This window comes from Sebastes fasciatus, chromosome 18 (genome assembly GCF_043250625.1).
Source record: "Sebastes fasciatus isolate fSebFas1 chromosome 18, fSebFas1.pri, whole genome shotgun sequence".
NCBI lineage: Eukaryota > Metazoa > Chordata > Actinopteri > Perciformes > Sebastidae > Sebastes > Sebastes fasciatus.
Window position 1 is genome coordinate 27,898,166 of NC_133812.1, and position 23,380 is coordinate 27,921,545.

General features: G+C 42.4%; 2 protein-coding genes across 5 annotated transcripts in view; both read right to left on the reverse strand.

Moving 5' to 3' along the window:
- Positions 1–1,635: 1,635 nt before the first annotated feature.
- Positions 1,636–8,464, reverse strand: slc35d3 (solute carrier family 35 member D3). The gene is made up of 4 exons (XM_074616657.1): positions 7,924–8,464; positions 4,716–4,926; positions 3,181–3,338; positions 1,636–2,817 (listed from the first exon to the last, which is right to left on the reverse strand). The coding sequence occupies exons 1-4, from the start codon at positions 8,146–8,148 to the stop codon at positions 2,074–2,076; spliced, it is 1,338 nt and encodes a 445-aa protein (XP_074472758.1). The 5' UTR covers positions 8,149–8,464; the 3' UTR covers positions 1,636–2,073.
- Positions 8,465–16,924: 8,460 nt separating this feature from the next.
- pex7 (peroxisomal biogenesis factor 7) overlaps positions 16,925–23,380 on the reverse strand; it is a 45,486-nt gene continuing 39,030 nt past the window's right edge. For all 4 annotated transcript variants that reach the window (XM_074615632.1, XM_074615629.1, XM_074615630.1 and 1 more), the window contains exon 11: positions 16,925–17,461. In XM_074615632.1, coding sequence (XP_074471733.1) covers positions 17,378–17,461 — 84 coding nt within the window. In that variant the 3' untranslated portion in view covers positions 16,925–17,377. The remainder of the gene's footprint in view (positions 17,462–23,380) is intronic.

A 23,380-nucleotide genomic window follows, 5' to 3' on the forward strand; every position in this document is an offset into this window, starting at 1 on the left:
GAGAAGCTCAGCTACATGAAAAACCTCAGCAAGAGTTCCACTACTGTATGTCAGAGGAGGAGACTTTATCGTATAAACATGTTGCTTATTGTATTTTTTGTTAAATGCCTGATGGAGGTCTACAACTGGAACAAAGCTGCTTCTTTAGATTTAGCATCAACGGTCTCAGTCTGTTGCAGAAAATCTCACAACTTCAGAATGTTTTAATTAAATCTGGTGGAAAGTTCAGGCCTTTTTGCTTTTCTCCATTTGATGTGATAACAACCTGAATATTTATGTGATTTTTTGTTGTACAAAACATAATATGTAACAACACATTCTCACTCCCAACTTGTCAAATACCGCCGCTTGGTCAGTGTCCGTCGGGATCAGAGACCGACCCCCTCTTGTGTTACTTTTGGGCGGACCAGAGACGGCGTGTCAATATACGTTCGTTACGTGCATAGTGTCCTTTCAAAATAAACCTTTAACAGGAAGTTAAGTTTAGGCAACACAACCACTGAGTTAGGGTTAGGAAACGGTCGTGGTTGTGGACGATATTGACGAGTCAAGTGACAAAATAAGTTACTTTTAGTTTCACACGGGACATGAACACCTCTCCTCGTCTCCTGGTTGAAAGTCTTGTGTCTTGGTTTGAAACCTCTAGAACCAAAGATATGACAACCCGATATCACAGCGTGTGATAGATCCGTCTGTCCACTGGAGGACGGCGTGTCAGCCTCGCAGAGACGTGAATATTACACGCCTGTATTAGCGAGCGGAACCAGCAGGAGGCAACAAAGCCACGGACTTAGGATCAGGAAAGAAAACCACTTAGCTAGGTTAAGGGAAAACGTCATGTTTGGGCTTAAAATAAGTACGTACACTTAGTAAAATACGTACAACAACACGGAAACAACGTTACATGAGTACGGAAAAAACACGTGACAGACGTCACTACAAAACAAAAAACTGGTCTCAAACACAGGTCTCCCACGCTTTCTTTGGGTGGACATGCGGGTCTATTCCACGCTCTGCCGCGAGGCTGGGCTGGATGTGACGTGCTTTTTCTGTGCTCGCAGGTGTATTATTGAAGTTTAATCGGACAGAGACATGCTAGCTGTTTCCCTCTGCTTCCAGTCTTTATGCTAAGCTAGGCTAGTTTGATAAGAAGTGGCACCAGCACGGTGTTCGGAAGGAAATAAGAACGATACGGCGAGCAGACGGATGACCGACAGTGTGACGGAGGACCTGCAGGGGGACGGAGGACCTGCAGGGGGACGGAGGACCTGCAGGGGGACGGATGACCGACAGTGTGACGGAGGACCTGCAGGGGGACGGAGGACCTGCAGGGGGACGGATGACCGACAGTGTGACGGAGGACCTGCAGGGGGACGGAGGACCTGCAGGGGGACAAACGAGACTCAGAGTGTGAACATATCCGTGTGACCAGCGCATGCTTTTTGATATGTGCATTAAAGGTTTTGAATCAACACCCTCCAGCCAATCAGAAACAAGAATTCACCAGGTGTTCACATAACAAAACGTTCAGGTGTCTGCTGCTCCCTGATTGGATGTTTGCAGACTTTTTCTAACCAGACCCGCTTTGTGTTTGGACAGCTGGCGATGGACGCAAACAGACTCATGCTACATCGCGGCTAGCCGGGTCCCCGCCACCCGCCGGACGCCGGACACCGGACGCCACAGAGCTCAGGGAGACGATAGGCAGAATTTATCTCTGACAGGCAGCTTTCTCCCAAAACTCTTCATCCACGTTTCTCCACCAGGAACCTCTTTTTTTATTCTCGTCATAAAACAAAGTAAACGACTTCCTGCTTCTAACAGAGAGTCTTTGCACTCAAAGCTTTGTGTGATGAAATTAAACTTCTAGCAGAGAAAGCGCCGGCTTTCATCGAGGTATCGCAGCAACAGCAGCAAACGTGTTTCCAACAAGCATTAGTTCAGCACTGCTAACGCTAATAAAAGACGTTCCCGGTGGACACAGAGTCTCTTTTTCTTCTTCTGTGGTTTCTGCAGCATTTTTTTGATCCTCTGTTTTCTGTTATAGAGTCTGTCCAGGTCCCCGTCCCGCCCTCATGGACTCTGCTGCTCCATGTTATCAATCAAAGGCTCTTTCTTCATAAACTGCAGATGTCTGATGGAGCGCCACACCCCGACGTAGCTGTCACTAGCCGACTGCCCGGGGGCGGCGTTCTCCCTGTTGAGGTGCTCCCTCTGCATCTCCAGCGCCTCCTGTTCCGTCATGACGCGGGAGTTCGCTCCTCCGTCTCCTTGTGCGCCGTCTCCTGTCCACACCTCCCCGTTGGCCAAGCCAGCTGGCGCTACCTCCTCCTTCCTGTCACTGCTCAACACTCCCTCTATCTGTCCCGGATCAGATAGATCCAGAGCGCCGGCGGCGGGCCCGTCGCCGTTCAGAGACGGCTTCTCTGCGTGCGGCTCGCCGGGCGACGCTCCGTCCTTCCCGGCCTCCTCCAGGTCCTCGTACATGCTCTTCCTCTTCGTCTCAAAGTACTTGACCACGCAGTAGATGATGGAGCCGACGGTGTTGACCACCACGCCGCCGATGAACAGGCGGGTCGGCGCGACATTGCTGAACGCCAGCATGCCGACGGTGATGGTGGCGATGCTCTTGACCACGCCGACGAAGCTGGTGGTGACGGCGGAGTTGATGTAGGTGCAGTGCAGCGTGGTGAAGTTCATGGCGCAGCCGATGAAGACGCAGCAGAGGAAGATCACCGTGATGTGGGGGTCCTTCCAGCCGTCGTACGACCACATGTGGATGGTGTCCATGGAGATGAGGGAGCACACGAGGAGCACCTGAGAGACAAAGACACAAAGACACAAAGAGACAAAGTTAGTAGAGACAAAACACTCTCAACTCACCAAATAACGCCGCTTGGTCAGTTCCCCCTCGGCATCGGAGACGCATGGGCTATCCCCTCTAGCGTTACTTTTGGACGGACCGGGGACGGCGTGTCAATATACGCTCGTTACATGCATGGTGTCCTTTCAAAATAAACTTCTGTTCTCACAGGAAGTCAGGTTTAGAATAAGTATTTTAAAGGAAATAAAAGAGACAGAAGAAAGAGAAGTAAATGAAGCAAAGACAAACTGCTCAGTGGGAATCAAACCCGGACCTCCGTCCCAGCGTTAATGCCTTGCTCGAGGGGACTTACTTACCGGCGAGGCCATGATGGCGATGGCGTACTGCGCTGTGAGCGGTCCGTACTCGCTGTCGTGACTGGTTTTCTGGATCAGGACCAGGTAGGAGGCGTGGATGATGACCGCCAACACACCGGTGATGTAACCGAAGGGATCGCCGGTGAGGTCGCCGGCACCTGGGCAGGAAGTCAAGAGTGTTTGTAGAATATTCATGATTTATATTGATATTACTTAGATTTCCTTTAAAAACAGAAAACAAACAGCCGTCTCTGGTGTCAAATTCAAACCCATCATCCTCCGAACTTCTGCACGAGTCATTTCATGAGGTGTTAATGAGGCGATTTGAAGCCACTATTTATTGCCACGAATTCTTTTTTTTAAAAACGATATTTGCTTAGATCTGAGCTAAATACATGCAAACATCATCTCACTTTAATTAATCCACGAATGACGTCTGGAAGATGCAAAAATATGAAATGATTCACGGGAGAAAAAGGCGATTATCACAAAGATTAAACCCCGAATGATGAATCAGTCCATTAGACTCGTATTTCTGCACATTTCACACTTGATGTTTTAGACCCCCCTCCTGCGGAGATGGAATCAGGAAATGAATTATCTGTAGGTTTTTGTGTTTATGACTTCGGCATCATTAACAGTAATGGAAGATGAAATGGTTACTGCTGGGAAAAGATGATTAAAAGCATCTTTACAGGACCAGAAATTAATGTTAACGCTTAAACAGCTTTACGTATGAAGAAAAGCTGCAAAACACAAAATGCTGTTCGGGATCAGACTCTGTATTTACTTTATCTTGTGAAAGTTAAAGAGATAGCGACGTTAAGAAGGAGAGGAGGGATGGAGGAAGTAAAGGAGTTATCAGAGGGAGAGGAAGAGTAACGATAGAGAAGAGGAAGAGATGCAAGTGAAGCTCTGATTATCTTTAGATGGATGGATAGAGAGGGAGAAAAGAAGAAGTCAATTCAACTTTGGAAATGAAAAGAAAGACATTCCCTCCAGGAATATCTAATCTAGCACATCACCACAAAAATAAATACAAATTCAATCTCTTGCAAGATCAAACTCTTCTTCTTTTTCTTCCATGAAAAATGGTGGAATTGGAGGAACGATTGTTAATTTCACCGCTGCAGTTTTCCACATTAAAACTAAAGAAGTTAAAGTCGGAGAGAAGTGAGCTCATCAACCCAAAAAATTGCTGCAACAACTTATGAGACATAATAGAGCATGGGGATGACCATCATATACTTCTATCATAATGTTCTAAACACTTTTATAATTATTTTAATTGATTCATTAATTTGTACTTTTTATAAACAGGACTGAGCTGCATCTCAAATTAATCCTCAGGTTCCCAGCTTTCAGATGATGAACACCACTTCTATGTGACATCTACTGCTGACCTGCTATCTTCCCCTAAAGACCCCCTGGACCTCCTAAAGGCCCCCTGGACCCCCTAAAGACCCCCTGGACCCCTCCCACCGACCGCTCTAGATAAGAGGGCTGAGTGTTAAAGGGTTAAAGGGTATATTTACCAGCCAGTGCGGCTCCACTGGTGGTGATTATCACGGCGATCACCACGCCAATGGACGGCACGCCGTTCCTCAGCACGCACACGCCGATGCTGAGCGTGAAGAGCGGCAGGCAGCGTTTGAACACGACATACATGGGCAGGCTGAGGCCGCGCAGAGACCACAGAGTGAGAGTGGACTGCAGCGTGGAGAGGATGCACACCGGACCAAACTCCTGCACACACACAGAGAGAGAGAGAGAGACATTGTGTTGGCTTACATTCACTTCATGGAGACCTGAACCACAATAATTACATATCAGCCCATCACATATCATAACCCTAATCCACACTTACCCCAAAACAAAGATGTAATGATTCACCTTGTGGGGACCGGCTTTCTGTCCCCATAATGTGGCTTTGTGTTAACTGGTCAAAACAAAACCATCTCTGTCTCCGTCCAGACGAGCTGTTTCAGAATTAATCTCCATCCGTGCTACCACGCCTGAAAACGCACATGACATGACCACTGGGCATGCCCGTGTCGGTTTAAACAGGAAGCTGGAAACAGGAATTGATGTAAAGCGCTCCAATAATAGCTTCCCTCCTGCTAGCAGAGACAACAAGGTCACCAACGCTTGTAACTGGTTATCCATGTTGAAATGAACCGCTGGTGGTCGAGGCTGATGGCGTTTGTTTTCTTCTGGAAAAGGTTCACGTGAAGACGAATCAGGGAAGGACACGTCATGACCGATATAAGACTCAATCTAGAAGTGAACATGGGCGTCTGCGTCCTCGTTTTCAAAAGGTCTCCGTTTCTGTCCGTCCAGACTAAAACGGAGTTTTCAAACTAAAACGGGGTCAGCAGCGTTTTTCAAACGTCTCCGTTTTAGGGGCTTGAAAACGCGGGAGCAGTGTGGATGTTATGCATAAACATAGCAAAAGTTGTGTGTTTCAAAACAAAAAAGTCCAGAATCCGGTCCACTGAGGAGATCCTAACCCACTAGGAAAACCAGGACTCTCACGTCAGAATGCTGTTCATAGATTTCAGCGTTCACTACCATCATACCACCAGCTGATAGAGAAGTTGAGCACACTGGGCTTCAACACACCTCTCCGCCACTGGACTCTCTCACCTTTCTGACCGCAGTCAGTCATGTTCGGTGGTAGCAGAACCTCGAGCACCACCACACTGAGCAACGGCTCTCCTCAGTCAGGCTGTTCTCGTTCACCGTTCGTAACTATAACTATGAAAAGTGATGCTCTGTAATTCATATATATACCACAAAATCAACTCGTCTGTAATCCACGTAATCGTGAACCGGGAAGTATGAAGAGCAACAAATAGCGGGTAGAGAGGAAGTCGGGGAGGATGGGTCCAAAAACAGGAGACCGGTGTCCGTGTCCCGTGTGAAACCAGAAGTCAGCGTTGATTTATTTGTCACATAACTTATGTACTTAAGTTAACTTCTGAAGTTATCTCAACTCAAACCACCATCTTTTACTAAACCTAACCAAGTTGTTTCCTGTGAAGACGGAAGTTTATTTTGAAAAGACTGTATGCATTTAATAAGCTGAAATTGACACGTGTTGCTGGACATCGGGAAGGAAAACATGTTATCAGAACGTCTCTAGTGCTCAGTCCACTTCTGTTCACCCTGCTGACTCCATGACTGCACTGCCAACTCCAGATCCAACCACAGCTGGGTCTCGTCACGACTAATGACGAAACGCACTATAGAGAGGAGGTGGAGAACCTGGCTAAGCTCTCCTTAAACATGGGGAAGACCAAGGAGATGGTCACTAACTTCAGGAGATGCTGCAATGAGAACCCCCCCGCTGACCATCAGGGGCTCCACCAACACCACAGCTCTCTCTCCAAGGAAGGAGAAGAAGGCGACCACTCCCCCACAAATCACGAGCTCATTCTACAGAGGCATCGTCGAGAGCATCAAACTGCATCACAGCCTGCAGGTCCCTAAAACTGCAGAAAGGATCATGGGTGTCTCTCTTCCAGCCATAGCTGACATCTATCGAGTACGGTGTGTCCAAGAGGATTCTAACATAGCAGCTGACGCCTCCCACCATCTCCTGACATCTGGAAGGAGGTTCCAGAGCACCTGGGCCGGGTCTGCCAGGTCTATCAGACCATGCAACATCATCTACCCCCAAACCATCAGGACTCTGAACACCCACAGAGTCCTTGACTCATTTTAATGGTGTGTCTCCTCTGTTGTTGTTGTTGTTGTTGTTGTTGTTGTGAAAACGATATTTCACTTCCATATATATAACGAGCGTGTACTGGTCGTCAATAAAGAACCTTGAACCTTTTTTGGTCGTAGTGATTTTGATAAACAGTCCTGCCAATAAAGTTAATGAACGGTGTCAGTCAATCAGCCAATCTGTCAGCCGGTCAATTATACAGTCAGTCAAACAATCAATCAATCAATCAATCAATCAATCAATCAATCAATCAATCAATCAATCAATCAATCAACTGGAAAATACCAATAGGCACTTTGACCAATATTGGGAGGAACATTAAATTGTAGTGATGACATGGCATGCTTATGAATAATGAAGGTTGTGCTTTAGTTTGTGAATCAATAAAATATAGTCTCCTAATTTTTACAGCTGCAGGTTCAAGGCAGAAAGACGTGACTGTAATCCACTATAACTATTGTTATTTTTCTATTTTACAAAATAAATACAAAGCTGTGGATGTTATGTAGCTCGTTTAGACATTTAGCCAACTTTAAGTAATATTTAAGATAAGATAAGATAAGATGAACCTTTATTAATCCCCGGCAGATAGTGCATGTTAAAAGGTAGATAGTGCATGTTTAAAGGTAGATAGTGCATGTTTAAAGGTAGATAGTGCATGTTTAAAGGCAGATAGTGCATGTTTAAAGGTAGATAGTGCATGTTTAAAGGTAGATAGTGCATGTTTAAAGGTAGATAGTGCATGTTTAAAGGTAGATAGTGCATGTTTAAAGGTAGATAGTGCATGTTTAAGTTCTTAAAGTCCTAATAGTTTAAGTTTAATTAAATTAATTTAAGTGTTGTTTTTGCTTTGTTAGGTCTATAATGTATAATTAGCCTCCTTGTACACTTCTGAATAACAACCTGCATGAGACATAATAAGTTGCAGTATATGTTACACAGTGGAAACTACCCTCCTGGAGGTCTGTGTTTGTGGATGAGCAGATGGAGCCAGATGGATGTGTTGTTACCTTGGAGAGCTGCAGGCTGAACGGAGGCACCGTGACCTTCCCGAGCCTCCGGAGCACCTCCAGAGTCAGAGCTGCTGTGCTGCTGGTCAGCAGCTGGATGAGCGTCAGGAAGTTGAAGTGATAATTGCTGATGAGGAACTTCAGCAGGATGTTCAGCGAGCCGGAGAAAACACCGTGCGCAACGGCCACTCCGATGCCCAGGAACCGGCTCTTAAACACCTCCATGGCGGCTTAATGCTGCTGCTGCTGCTGCTCGCTTTACAGAGTCATACAGCAGATGGGAAGGAAGTGATGATCCCTGTTCCAGCACAGCTCAGCACAGCTCAGCCCGGGTTGGAGAGGTTCAGAGGATGAGAGGAGGAGGAGGATGGAGAGTTTGGCTTTTACGCACAGCCGCGACGCACTGCTGCTAAACTCAATCAGGAGCTTTTAGTAAAGAAATATCTAAAGTCTCTTTCGTTGTTTAAACTGCAGCTCCTTTTTTCCCAGTTGCATTAAAAAAATATTAAAAAACTCTTCCACTAACTCATTATCACCAACTTCATCTGCCACTTTTTCTGTGCGCTTCTGTTCCAAAAAAGACAAAGAGAGGCGCAAAGGAAGAGGAAGAAGAGGAGGAGGAGGAGGAAAAGAAGAGGGTCCCAGCAGAACCAGCACCAGCAGCACCAGCAGTAGAGTACAGTAGAAGCAGCAGCAGATGTACAGCAGGTAGAGTAGAGTACAGTAGAGGAGAGCTCGTCCTCTGAGAGCTGAGAGGAGTGAAATATGACATTTTGCCGCAGAGCCTCTTGGCCAGAGTACCAGAGAGAGAGAGAGAGAGAGAGAGAGAGAGACAGAGAGAGAGAGAGAGAGAGAGAGAGAGAGAGAGAGACAGAGAGAGAGAGAGAGAGAGAGAGAAAGAGAGAGAGAGAGAGAGAGAGAGAGAGACAGAGAGAGAAAGAGAGAGAGAGAGAGAGACAGAGAGAAAGAGAGAGAGAGAGAGAGAGAGAGAGAGAGAGAGAGCATCCACAGAAACCTACATAAATGCATTTTCCATAGAAATGAATAGAACAAAACACAAGAGGAAAAATAAATCTAATTTGTGTAACTTGTAGTCTCATTGACTTTCATTCATTCATTCAACCTTTATATAAACAGACTGGTCCAATGAAAGCAGGTCTCTCTTTTGCATGGACATCCAGTGTTCACAGTACAGTACACACTGAACAGCACACAGATACACAAATAAAAGAATAAAAGAATAGTATTGAGAAAAGGTAAAGAAAAAAAAAGAGTGGGGGCATCAAACATCAAACTAAATAAACTGTGAACACACAGATAGATATGAGATAAAAACAGGTCTGTTTTTCAAGAGACATTCAGAGTTATAACAACCAGCGAGACCAACAAGAACAACCAACCTGTTCTCATTCCCAGGGCGTCAGATAGCGACGCACAAGGCATCATTTAGCATCTGTATGAGACGCACCGGCTCTCCAACACATTCTCATCCCAACTCGTCGCCTTGACGTCACTTTATTTTTGGCATCAAAACCACTATATTGAGGTTTAAAGGGACTGTATGTAGGTTTTTACACATATTAACGTTTTTTAGGTTGTAAACCTACAAAATTAGACCTTCCGCAACTTTCTGGGTTTCCTCTATCAGCCTTTAGTCTGCTTTTAATGTGAAGAATGTGGGCCGGTTTTTGACAGCTGTCGCGTCATGCGCGCTCGCTAGTGCCTTTTGTGACGACCCCTCCCCTCAACGAGAGGTCCCGGGTTCAGATCCCGGACGAGCCCCCAATTGTTACATCCCGGCTCTTAGGCTGCAAGAACAATGGGAGTGGAGACGAGGTAAATGCAAAAATTAACAAAGTTTATTTACAAAAACACTAATTAAGGAATAAATGTAAAGATCAGTATCAGTAGTCAGTGGTGTAGGAGTGCATGGATGTGTGTGTGTGTGTGGGTGCATGTAGCAAAAGAAGAAGAACAGCCACGCCGCGATGTCCACACGAATGGAGTGATGTGGGTGAATGGAGAGAGAGCGAGATCTGAATGGCGAAGAGGGTTAATAGTCAGCGGATAATATGGATGGGTCTAAAATCACCAGACTTTCTCCCAGGAGACCGCTCTCATATTGTACATTTTTCGCACTGAATAGAATAATAAAACCCGTCAGACTCAGTGTGCATATAGTGTTCAATAATCAAAGTATTGGACACGTTGTTGACCTGATGGCGGCGCTAGATGAGAAGTCAAGAGGATCACCAAACTTCACAAAGACCACGAATGTCTGTCGAGTCATTTCACTCAAAACCATGAATACCAACACATGATGAAGCCGGAGGAGAAGCCAGTAGAACTCATCCTCTGGGGACCGAGAACGTCCGGACAATGTTTAGCACAAAACTACGGTACGAGAACAAAATGCTTTACAACTACATTTACTCTTCTTCTGCCTTTACCTCAGCGTGAACCCTCCATCTCTCTCCTCAGTACAATTTAGTTCACTTCAAATCTGCTTTATTGGCGTGACGGATAAAAGATTTATAAGATGAAATAAATCAGAAAATTAGCAGATGAAGATTAAATTATCAAGAGATTCTGTTAAGGCGCATTAGCATGTAGAAGCAGCTTAGAACATTAAGTACAAGTGAAACCGGTGCACATCAACACACAGGACTCGAGCAGGAGAAAAGAGCTTGTTGAGAGAATTAATTGGATTTTTTCAATATTGATACTTTCTTTTCAATAAATCAAACGCTCTATAAAATGCCAATAAAAATGTCTGACACTGATTTTCTTGGACCTAAGATGACTTCACGTTTTGTTCGTCCAACAGTTAAAAACTCAAACATTCAGTTTACAGTAAAATAAAACAGCAAATTATCACATTGGAGAAGATCAATTGTTGTTTATATTTGGACACAAAGTTTTATTTTTATTTTTATTTAAGGCTAAAATGCAGAACAGTTTTATTTGATTTTTGTCGATTTTCTTTGTAGATTTCTTTACACGTGTCTTTGTGTGTACGGTTTGAGCTCTGCAAAGAGAGAGCAATATTATGAACATTAAATCAAATATCTATTAACTTATTATTTTCCCTTTCGTGTGAGGGGCGGTCCTTTTTCTGTTTTTATTTCATGTCACGGACACTGAGTTATGTTCTATATTTGATAAGATGACCTTTGACATGTAAAAAAAAACAATAAAAAAAAGATTTGGAAATCTCTCAGAACACTTTTGCCCAATGGTGCCAAAAACATTCTGCCTACTGAAGCTTTAAGTTATTAAAAATGCTTTCACCTCCATTGTATCGATGTATGGAGAAACAATTAGGCAAATTCCTAGTCTTAAAGGGACTGTTTGTAACTTTTTACACGTATAAATCTACTGGGTCGGTGTCCCATGCGCGCTTGCATATGCGCGCTTGCGTGTGGCTACGCTGTTCAGACTCCCTGTGGACACGTACCATCAGACTCCAAAACAAACTACACGGAAGCACCAAAACCTCAAAGTTCTATCTAGTGATGGCCGCGGTCGGAGGACGCGGGGGAGACCGTAGCTTTGGTCTCCAGGGCCGGAGTCTCTGCTGTGCTCTGCTCCTCTGCTCCTCTGCCTGCCTTCACTCACACACCGTGCTTGTTCTCGCTCCACCTCTCACGTGCATGCTGCTCACTCCACACTGCAGAAGAGTTAGTTTAGCTCTGAGAATATCTAGTGAATGTTCAGTGGACGTTTGTGCAGAAATAACTGCTGCAGCTCCTCCAGACCAACAGAGGTTTCCCGTGTCTTGTGAAGTGACGGGGCTCCGCAGAGAGAAACGTTATCGTCTCCGACCGCGGTTTTTAGGGAGTCACCGGCACCCGGTAACGTTTCTCTTCCTGCTTCAGCCTCCGGAGGCTGAGGCAGGAAAAGCCAACACTAGTATCAGCAGTGATTCATGGAGAGACCTTCGTCTGGTCAGCTAACATTACTGCCAAGCAGCTGAAATATAGAGTGATATTGTGCTTTTAGCTGACGTGTGTCGCCTCACTGTTTTGAGCGATGCTCGTTCATGTCTATTTAGAGCGAGCAAGCGCGAGCCCGACGCTGACTTTCGTTGACTTAACGGCCACAGATGTCGCTGTTAAAACGCAGATATTAAGGGAGGAAATTCACTTCCAGGACACACTAAAGATGGCTGGGGTGAAAAATGCAGAAGAAAGAGAGGACGGCAGCTCATGTAGTTTCTCATTAAGGTGAAGTGGTTGCACCTGTCCTCCCTTCCTCAGGTGTGATGATGAATGAGCTCCAGGTGACAACAATAAATAAGATACTGGGACTCTAATGCACAAACAGGAACAGGAGACAAACTGTTGACACAAAGTGTGAATAAAGCTGCAGCACATAATGATGATTTTATAATGAAAATCATGGATGAAACACCTGCAGCTTTTCTCCCTGTAGAGAAAGATGTTTGGATGTTTGCCACCACGGTGGAGAATCTTTTTCTTTCTCCTCTTCCTGCTTATCAGAAACAGAGACATCACCATCACTCATAACAGGCGTGGAAATGACTTGGACAATATTTTAATTGAAATATTTCATCAGAAAAATCAGCTTCCAGGCCACGAGGGAGGAAGATCCGCCCTTATCGAGCACGGACCATTAGCTTCCAATTAACACGCGGAGACAGAAGAGGACGGAGACGCTTTCAAACGCTGAGAGGAGATTAAGACGAGGCCGAGGATTTAGACTGCCACCGTTCTCGCTCTCTCTCTCTCTCTCTCTGCATGCATCCATTATTCCACAAACTATATAGCTAATATAGATTAGGCTGAGTAATTTCACCTAAAACACAGAATGGAACAGACCTGACTCCATTCTCATATGGATTTACAAATTAATATGTAGCACACAATCACAGTGAATGACTGAGAAGACGTATTAAGTCAAATTCCTGCACATGTGCAATTAAAATTGACATATTTCGACATGTTTCTGTTAGTTGACCAGCTGTCATCTCTCAGGTCAGGGTTTTTTTTTGTCTATTTTTTTCATGGTAATTTGAATATATTTGAAAATAACAACATTTTATGAATTAAAAAAAACAATATATATATATATATATATAAATGTATATATATATAACTTTTTTTGGCAGAAACTAGGGTAGAAATTACAAAGAAAATTGGTTACTATTCCCTGTTAATTGTTTAATCACATGCAAATTAAATATATAATCGTATAACATATATATATAATTTGCACATGATTAAACAATTAAATATATGAACAATTCAATATATATATTATTATATTATATATTTAATTGTTTAATCCCATGTAAATTCAATATATAATATTATAACAATATATATATATTGTTATATATATATATATATTGTTATATATATTGTTATATATATATTTTGCATGTGTATAAACAATTAAATATATATTATAACAATATATATATATATTGTTATATATATTCTGTATGTTGTTATATATATTGTTATATATATATATGTTGCATGTGTTTAAACAATTAAATATATAATATAATAATATATATATTTAATTGTTAATTACAGTTAAATCTTCTGTGTAATAAAATGACTAAATGTTTTACAGGTTTGAAGGAACATATTTCATATTTCTGAGATAGAAATGAAAAAGAAAAAAAAGTCATAATTATGCAATACAGAAGGCATAATGTAGAAGAATGTGATGCACTTCCATAACCTGAAATAAATCTCAAAATGTAAATGAAATGCTTCCTGCATACTAAAACAGACACATGTCTTCTCCTTTAACTGTTAACCTTTCTCAAAATGATGAAAATATGTAAATTTCACATTTATCTAGGTTTGTCTCATAATCCTTCGCTGGTAGAGAAACGTTTAATCTGCACGAAACATCATAATGTGAATTCATTTCTTTAAATCTGCAGCAGCCTGAATGGAAATCCTTTTAATTCCATGACTCTCCAGAGAGACGGTCACGATTCAGCCGATTCAGCCCTCTGGATGGAGCTCAGAGTCCCACCGGAGGGATGCATCCTCTCATTATAGGATCTTTGACAGACTGAAGGTCCTCTGTGACGTTTTCAACAGTCAGGTTATAATAAAAGAATAAACTGGTCAACGTTTTGCAACTCAGCCGGTTTGTTTGCTGCAGAATCATTTAAAGTCTGAGAGAGCGAAGGAGGAGGAGGAGGAGGAGGAGGAGGAAGAGGAGGAAGAGGGGGAGGAAAAACATGAGGAAAGAAGAAGATGGATATAAAGAGGATGGGAGAGAAGAAAAGAACAGAAAGGAAAGGAACAATAAAGGAGAAGGAGAGAAGAGGAGATGAAGGGAGGGGAAGACGAAAGCAGGAGAAGAAAGGGAAGAAGGGAAAGGATGGGAAGAAAAGGAAATTGAAGCAATCAAAAAGAGGGAAATACATGAAAGGAAAGTGAAGGTAGAGGAAAGGACAGGACAGGAAATGGAAGGAAAGGGGTGGAAAGAAAAGGAAAGGAAGGGAAAAGGAAAGAACCAAGAGGACCAAAGAAATAAAGGAGATGAGAAGATGTAAAAGGAAAAGATAAAAGAAATGGAGGTGAAGATAAAGAGGACAGAACAAGGGAAGAAAAGGAAAAGAGGGCAGAAGAAAAGAGTGAAGAAAGATGAGAGGACATGAACATAAGATCGTGACAGAAAGACTTGAGGAACGAAACGAGTGGAGGAGGAAGAGGAAGAGGAGGAAGAGAAGGAGGAAGAGGAGGAAGAGGAAGAGGAAGAGGAGGAAGAGGAGGAGGAAGAGGAGGAAGAGGAGGAAGAGGAAGAGGAGGAAGAGGAAGAGGAGGAAGAGGAGGAGGAAAAGGGGGAGGAAGAGGAGGAGGAGCGGCGTGGAGAATGTGTCTTCACAGTGTTTTTGTTCTCAGCGAGAGCTCAGCTGGGTTTCCCTGCACAGAGAGGAACCCTTCACGCATCATCACCACCAGGAGAGCTGTGATTGGCTGCAGGGCAGAGAGGAACGCTTCACGCATCATCACTACGAGAGCTGTGATTGGCTGCAGCGAGGACGAGTGGGGGAGCTCCTTATGACACACACCACCACCATCATCATCATCATCATCATGGGCTCATATATATATATATATATATATATATATATATATAAAATCAGAGAGCTTAAAGAATATTTTTATAATTTCATGGTTTATAGTTCTTCTGGAGACATGGTAAAGATTAGTAGGTAAAACTAAAGTATTTTTAACGTGCATTATTCTGTTTTGTTCTAAATATTTGACACATTTTAAAGAAAATATGAAGAAGAAATTCATGTGGACAGAAATGTTGCTGCGTAACAGGAAAGACCGAAGCAGCATGTTTACTGCGACTGGAAAGTCTGACAAAGCGTCAGTATGTGACGAGGTAGGATGGAGAACGTGTCGGGTCGTCGGGTCGTCGGGTGGCGAGTCTCACCAGAGTTCGCTCAGGAAATATTTGTTGCGATTAATATTTAAAAACATCTTTTAAAAATCCTCCAACATCTGAATGAAGATGTTCCTTTAGTGAGAGAACTGTGTGACTCGGAGGCTGATGAGGTGAATACGCAGTCAGAGCGTTTCTCTTGATGATATCAACATCTTTATTGAAGTTACCGCTCATACATGATCATCATATCTTCACTGATGACATTTCAGCGGTGAAATTAGTCACAGTTGACTTTTTTTTTTTTATCCAGTTAAACAGAAACTCAGCGAGATAACGGAAGAAGAAGAAGATAATGACACGGATATTATAGATCACAGTCACTGTAAAACATCCTGATTTACATAATTCATTCACAGGGAAGTCAACACAACTCGTTCATTAAGCCTCAATTAAATATTATGAATCGATTCAGTATGGCAATTAAATGAAAGTGTGTGTGTGTGTGTGTTTATCACTTTGTGGGGGCACGTAGCCGTTATGGTAAAGTTGTTTACCACTTTGGATTCAACATGTGAGGGAGCAGCTCGTATCCACGCTGACCCTCCAACGTTTTCTACTTTCTCGTTTCGGCTCGCTGAGGTTTGTTTTGGTTGACGGATACAGAACGGATATGACGAATATGACTTTTGACTTAAAACTACACAATTTCACATCATTTGGGACCATTAGGTTATTTAAATAATTCATTTATTATTTACAGATATCACAGCCTTCATCTGAGCACCAACTCTTCTGGAAGTGTTTCCCCTGTAAAATCATATTCTGTAGTGTTTCATTCATGATGACGAACAGTTCACTAACTATTTTATAAAAAGGACGTCAACATTGTATTGTTAAATTACAACACCCTCGTTCTCACCCTCCTCCCCCGTGCCGTGAGTCGGCTCGTCCACAGAAAAAAAAATAGAAATAGGAACAGTTGCATCGGTCCAAAAGGCATGTCGGACCACCGGGAAAGTGCCCGGTATACCAGATGGCCGGTCCAGCCCTGCCACGGTGTGAACATTTAATGTTATCAATCAATCACTCAGCTGATCTCCTGCTGAGCTGACTCAGACAGATTGTCCCGTCATATTCTCCCTGAAACATCATTTTAATTAAATATTATGTTTTAGCACGGTGGTGCAGTGGTTAGCACTGGCGCCTCACAGCTAGAGGGTTGCAGGTTCGAATCCGGCTTGGGACCCTTCTGTGTGGAGTTTGCATGTTCTCCCCGTGTGAGCGTGGGTTTTCTCCGGGTACTCCGGTTTCCTCCCACAGTCCAAAGACATGCAGGTTAGGTTAATTGTGGACTCTAAAATTGCCCGTAGGTGTGAATGTGAGCGTGAATGGTTGTCTGTCTCTATGTGTCAGCCCTGCGATGGACTGGCGACCTGTCCAGGGTGTACCCTGCCTTCGCCCAATGTCGGCTGGGATCGGCTCCAGCACCCCCGCGACCCCTAACGGGATAAGCGGTTGCAGATGGATGGATGGATGGATGGATGGATTATGTTTTAGCGGGAATGGTGCTTATTCCTGAACCCATGACAGTAAAATTGTTTAAAGTTCATTGTGGATGTGAACGACTCTTTAAAGACTCTTAAGTGACTCACAGTGAAGAAAAGTAAAGAAAAGACAGGCTGTGGTTTTACTTTGATGCCGGCACTGTGAGAGTCACTTTTCAGTCAAATTAACGAGGCAAAAACGTGTGTGTGTGTGTGTGTGTGTGTGTGTGTGTGTGTGTGTGTGTGTGTGTGTGTGTGTGTGTGTGTGTGTGTGTGTGTGTGTTTGTACAACTACCTTAGTGAGGACCAGTTTGAGTTTTAGACATTCAGTGTGAGGACGTTTTTGTAAAGTGAGGTTGTTTTGGTCCTCACTTGTTTGAGGGTTCAGACTTGGTTTTATGGTTAGTTGTGGGTCAGGCATTTAGTGGTGATGGTTAAGGTTAGGGTAAGGGGCTAGGGAAGGCATTATGCCAATGAGTGTCCTCACAACGATACAAGTACAGTGCTGTGTGTGTGTTCTACGATGCTGTATTGTGTGTTCCAGCAGACAGACAGGCAGGTGTGTAGATCTTCACTGTCTCATCCCAGGAACAGTCCACCACCTGCAGACAACACAACACAACACAACACACACCTGTTAGAGACAGTTAGTGGGCAGCAGGTCCAGAATGGGATTCAAACCTGCAACCACAGATTCTATAACATATATATGAACCAACAAACATATTATTATATAGACTTAAAAATGGTACAATTAATGTATAAAGTAAAAAATCAGATGCTTCCAGACTGTATCCAAAAAGTTGTTTTAAATTACAGCGAGTCAGTTTACAAAAATAAAGATTAGAATAAATACAAAACAAATTCAAAGGAAGTAAAAATGTGTAATACTGTTAATACATTTTAAAAAATATATTTAAAAATAAGATGATTAACTAATATGACACTGAGGTATGAATGCTAGTGTTTATGAATTTTTGTTTGGGACTTTTGGGGTATATATATAATATACACATATTTTATTCTGTTTCTTTCTTTCATTTTCAGTGTTTCAATTTAATGAGAAGTGTACAAAATAATTAATGTAAAAAGGGTAGGAGTAATAAGTCTACACCTTTTCTGTCAGTATAAACCTGCTTTGGTTTGTCACTACTTCAAAATTGACTTATTGTTTTTATATGTGTATTTGAGTTATATATACAACGCCGTATTAGGGCTATTGTTGGTAAAACAATTTTTTTTTAAAAATGACATAGCCGGGCTAGGAGATTAATATTCAGGGAAAAAACTCTTTACAGAAATTAAAGTAAAAGAATATAATGAAATAAAACACACAAATTTGTGAGATTATAAAATAATTTACGAGAAAAAAACTTGGAAAAATAGTGGAGCGCAAAACTATGATAATAAATTGTTTAAATCATAAATTTATTACTTAAATCTTGGAGTTTTTCTCAGAATATTACTATTTTACCGGTTCCGTAATATATATATATATATTTTACCTACGATGGCCCTAATACACCGTCATATATTTAAGTTGAAAACGACCAAAAAAGACAAAAAAAATAATTAAATAAAAAAAGAGATAAGAAGTAAGAACACACCAGAATCAGGTGAAAAGCTGCTTTATGACCACATAGACTGAATGCTCTCGTCTGTAGGAGGAAAAAGAGTGCACGGACATAAACGCACACCGTTCCTCTGCAGACCACAGTGTGGTCTTGATTTCTAAGTGCAACAACACTCTAATAAGCCAAACTCCTCTGAGCTCTCTCTCTCTCCGTGTGTCTCGGTGCTGCAGGTGAAGTGTGGACGCTCAGGAGGAGGACGGACGGCTGAGAGACGAGACGCTCGGCTCCCCCGTCTCCTCTGGCACACACTTACATCAAAGTGTTCCACTCAAATTACCCTCCATTATCAGTTCTGGGACAAAGAGAGACATTTAGAGAGATGGCTGACTAGCCGCTGGTCTCCTCTCTAAACACTAAGAATCTGTCTTCTGTCCTCTCTTTCCTCTTTTAGTTTCTTCATTCCTCCCTTTCCAGGAGTGGACACAAAAGCAAAAGACATGATGGTTTCATGCAAGAGAGTTTCTAATCAGACAGACGCCCTTCTTTTTAGTGTAATTCATCCTCTTGCTTTCATCATTCATCAAGACTGAAACGCGTTGGTGGGTGTTATCCATGTCTTAATAAAGGATTTTTAATTCACAATCAGAGTGCCTCGGATGTTTCTTAATGTTATTTGGTGCATATTTTTATTTTATTGTATTTCTACATTTTTTATATTCTTTTATTTATTTATTTATTTTTGCAGCCCTTGCGTCATCCAGCGGTCCAATCTTTACACCGCGGACTGTTATGTTTCCAGTTTCCAGCAGAGAACATTCAGTCCATATGGTCCTAAAGCTTTTCTCTCAATTCTGATGTTTTTTTTCCCTCTAATTGCAGAACATAATGGTTCCCCACCACAACCATTAGTACTCACACAGGAGAAGACGGGGGCTTTGCATGCATGTTCACAAATCATTAAAGTTTTGGCTCGGGTTCAATCTCTGTCTTTACATGCATGTATCCTTCCAACACACAAATAACATGTCAGAGAGAGTGGACGAGTATAAAAATGAAACAGAAACTTTGTTCTGAATCAATGCGTTCGCACGAAAAGGCGCATAAATACCACGATAATGCGCAAGGCGTTTAGCGTTCAATAAGTACGCCTTTCTTGATTTCCGCGTGTCATTTGTACGCCATGTATCCTGTACTGACTGCAATCTAAACGCATCCACGTATAAATGCTACGGTGAGAGTTAGTGACGTAGTATAAAAAGAGAGAAAGACCACTGATGTTGGGCGGGTCCAACAAACACAGGACTTTTAAACAGAAGACTGTTGTTGACCGGTGTTTTGTTTTGTAAGTTACGTCATATGTTTTTTATTGACGTTTGTGACGTGTTTTCCGTTGTAGTTTCTGTACGTGTTTTACTTAGTTTACGCACTTATTTTAAGCCCAACCATGATGTTTTCCCTTACCCTACCTAAGTGTTTTTCTTGCCTGAACCTAACTGCGGACGTTTACATGGCGTACAAATGAAACACTAAAATGTGTACTCATGACACAAGAAATGGCTGTGCAATGTCGTGGTATTTATACGCCTTCCTGTTAGACCCGGTTGTCTGAATAGTGGCGGTTACTACTACATTCAAAACAATACAGATACACCTCTCAGCTAGCATTAACAAAAATTGTGACAAAATATATTCGTCATATTCAACCTGTTTTTCCATGACGAAGACGAGACGTTGATGAGACGAAACTGATCAGAATATCTAAAGGTTTTGGACGGGCAGTTAGTCAAAACAAGCAATTTGAAAACATCTCTGTGGGCTTTGGAAAATTGTGACATTTTTCACAATTTTTTCCGGCATTTTATAAACAAAACAATTATTGATTTATCGAAAATATACTTTGCAGATTAATTGGTAATGAAAGTAGTTCAGGTTGTTCTCATACACCGTTCATAGCTACCTACAAAAAATTATGCACTTTAACTTGTATATATCCCCAAAAAAGAATATGTATGTAATCCACGTAATCGTGAACCAGGAAATATAAAAAGCGACAAACACCAGACTTTCGCCCATGAGAGCACTGTTCGTACCCCATGTGAAACCAGAAGCCAACCTTTATTTATTCGTCACGTAACTTCTGTACTTAAGTAACGCCACTTCAGTAGTAATTTTTAACCCAAACCACGATCTTTTCCTAAACCTAACTAAGTAGTTTTGTTGCCTAAACCTAACCAAGTTGTTCCCTGTGAAGACGGAAGTTTATTTTGAAAAGACTGTATGCATGTAACAAGAGGAAATTGACACGTGTTGCTGGACATTTGTAGGAAAACGCACAAAATATGAGGAACATTTCATAAGATATCATACAAACCATTTTACGAGGATACGTTGAATTGTTAGTTGCAGCGTTATTCACAAAGCAACACAACTACAAACAAATAATAATATAAGCAAAGACCCCCCCACCTCCCTCTGCTCACTCTACAATCAAGTGTGACGTGGTTATCATCTGAATGACATGCCTCTGTTGGGACGTTGCTATCATCTGAATAACATGCCTCTGTTGGGATGTTGCTATCATCTGAATGACACACTACCTCTCTGTCATCTGTCCTGGCAGCAGAACACAAAGCTCAAATAATGAGCTCCCAGCTTTCAAAGTAAAGCACTGGTTCCACTTCACTTTCACCCATAAAGCCACTTCATTATTCATATAATTATAATTGTTATCTTATATGGTTACAGGTGTTAGGACTGGCTTTGTGTTTAGTTAAACAATGGAGGGGAAGCTGCAGCCTGCTGGATGAGGAAGTGGGATTATAAATACATGATTGCTTGAGATATCTTGGTCTTTACTGTCATTCTGCTGCATTTTGGGTGTGAAGGTAGTAAAAGCGTGCAGGCAGCGCAGCCAATAGGAAATACTGCAAGTAGTCAGCTCAGTCAGAGGAAATGTATTAACATGTCAGCAGGGTTCGTGCTGTAATTAATTATAATCCATCGCTGTGACAGACGGGGGTTGTTAAAGGTCTGTCAAAGTTTATTTTACCTGTCATATTTAGTTCCTGGTATAATACAGACCTGTATAACTGTGAGCCGTGACACAATGGTTGTGCTCTACAAAAATGTTGTGCATAAAATGTATGACTGATTATCTGAAGATTTCTTTCAGAGGGTTTTACGACAGTCGACAGCCTCCACACTGTCGCCTAGAAATTCAGTTTTAGAATCAGAAAGAAGCGCCGCCAGGATTATGTTTTTCGTGAATGAAATATGGAAACATTTGTCACTTTATTAACAAAAGAGGTTTTGCTTATCCTGAACAGAATTTCAGTTGGTTGGTCTGCCTCAATGTAAGAGGTCATGAGAGTCTACAGCCTTTCTGACGAGGTCTGTGAGGCTGTAAGCCAAGATGGCGACCGCCAAAAACCAAGACGGCGACGGTCGAAAACCAAGATGGAGAAGGCCAAATACCAAGATGGCGACAGCCAAAAACCAAGATGGCGCCGGCCAAAAACCAAGATGGCGACAACCAAACTTGAGGCTTCAAAACAGCAGTCCACAAACCAATGGGTGACGTCACGGTCACTACATCCACTTCTTATATACGGTCTTTGGTTGGACGTTTATTTTGAAAAGACAGTATGTATATAATGAGCAGAAACTGACACGTCCAGAACTGAGCGTCATATCAAGCCACTGACCAAGTGACGAGTTGGGAGTGAGAACGTTTTGTCTTCGCCGGAGTCACACAACGGCAAGCTTTGAAAGTTTGAAAAGGTCAAACTGCAGCAGCAGCGTCGGAGAACAGAAGAATCTGTGCTTCATGTGGGTGGCGACCGGGATGACAACATGCAGACTGTCGGCTCTCTGTAGCATATGGATGGCCATGCTTTGCATCATGTGTTTGGTCTGTACACATTTCATCATCACAGCATCACCCTCCCTCCGCACCATCAGGCTTCCCTTCTGTTCCTGATCGGATCTCTGAATCAGTGACTCAACGAGCTGAACGGCCTCTCATGAGCATGAGTAAGCAGAGTGGTCGTGCAGTGAGTCAGCCGTCGAGGAGAGGAATGCCCTTCTTTAATTAACTTTAACAGCCGGCCGTAATGGAAAGGCACACACACCGGCCAAGACTGCAGCAAAGCACAAAGAAAGAGAGAGAAAGAGAGGGAGAGAGAGAGAGAGAGATGATGAGATGTGTAATGAGGAGAGGAGGAGCGGTAGAAAGGAGGAGGAATACAAGGAAGACTAGAGGGAGTATAAAAGCAAAGTTCAAAGTCTGACTCATATTTTTTTTATTAAATTAAAATAATGAGAAAAAAGATGATGAATGAAAGAAACAATAATTAAAACGCTAATAAGCTTGTGGCGGTTACAGTTATGTACTCTCAGGGGGAACGGCACACAGCGGTCATACAGTACAATACACTTGTTATCACTGTTGAGTTGTCATGGTAACGATGCACTTTGAGTGACAGCTCCGTGACACCTCCGCTGTGAAGAAGGAGTCGTCATCTGCTCAGGTTAGCAGCCGAAACAACCCTATCTATCTGCTCTCTCTTCAAAGCCACCAGACTCCATTGCTGGTCTACCGCTGCATCGATCAGTGAGTTTGTGTTATTGTATGACTTTGGTGAATCCAATCTAACCCCTTGAAAACACCAAAATCCAATGTGATGACCTCAAAACTGTTGTCAGACCAAAAGTCCAAAACGCAAAGATGTTCAGTTTACAATAAAATAAGAGACAAGAGGTCACATTTGAGGAGCTGGAATAAGAAAAAAATAATCAAATTATCAAAATCATTGGAAGGGAAGTCAGAAAGTACTGTGAGATGAACTAACACATTGTTGGTTTTGGTCTTTTCATGGGGTTTGTTGACAATAAGAACAATATAGAATAAGACCAGATGCTAAACTATTTGTATTCTAAAACTTTTCA

Excerpts from the sequence above, each read along its gene's own strand:
- slc35d3 (XM_074616657.1), bottom strand. The coding sequence starts at position 8,148 with ATGGAGGTGTTTAAGAGCCGGTTCCTGGGCATCGGAGTGGCCGTTGCG. Across the intron at positions 4,927-7,923 it reads TCAGCCTGCAGCTCTCCAAG|GAGTTTGGTCCGGTGTGCAT; the intron begins GTAACAACACAT and ends GTGTGTGTGCAG. Across the intron at positions 3,339-4,715 it reads CAGTGGAGCCGCACTGGCTG|GTGCCGGCGACCTCACCGGC; the intron begins GTAAATATACCC and ends CTTCCTGCCCAG.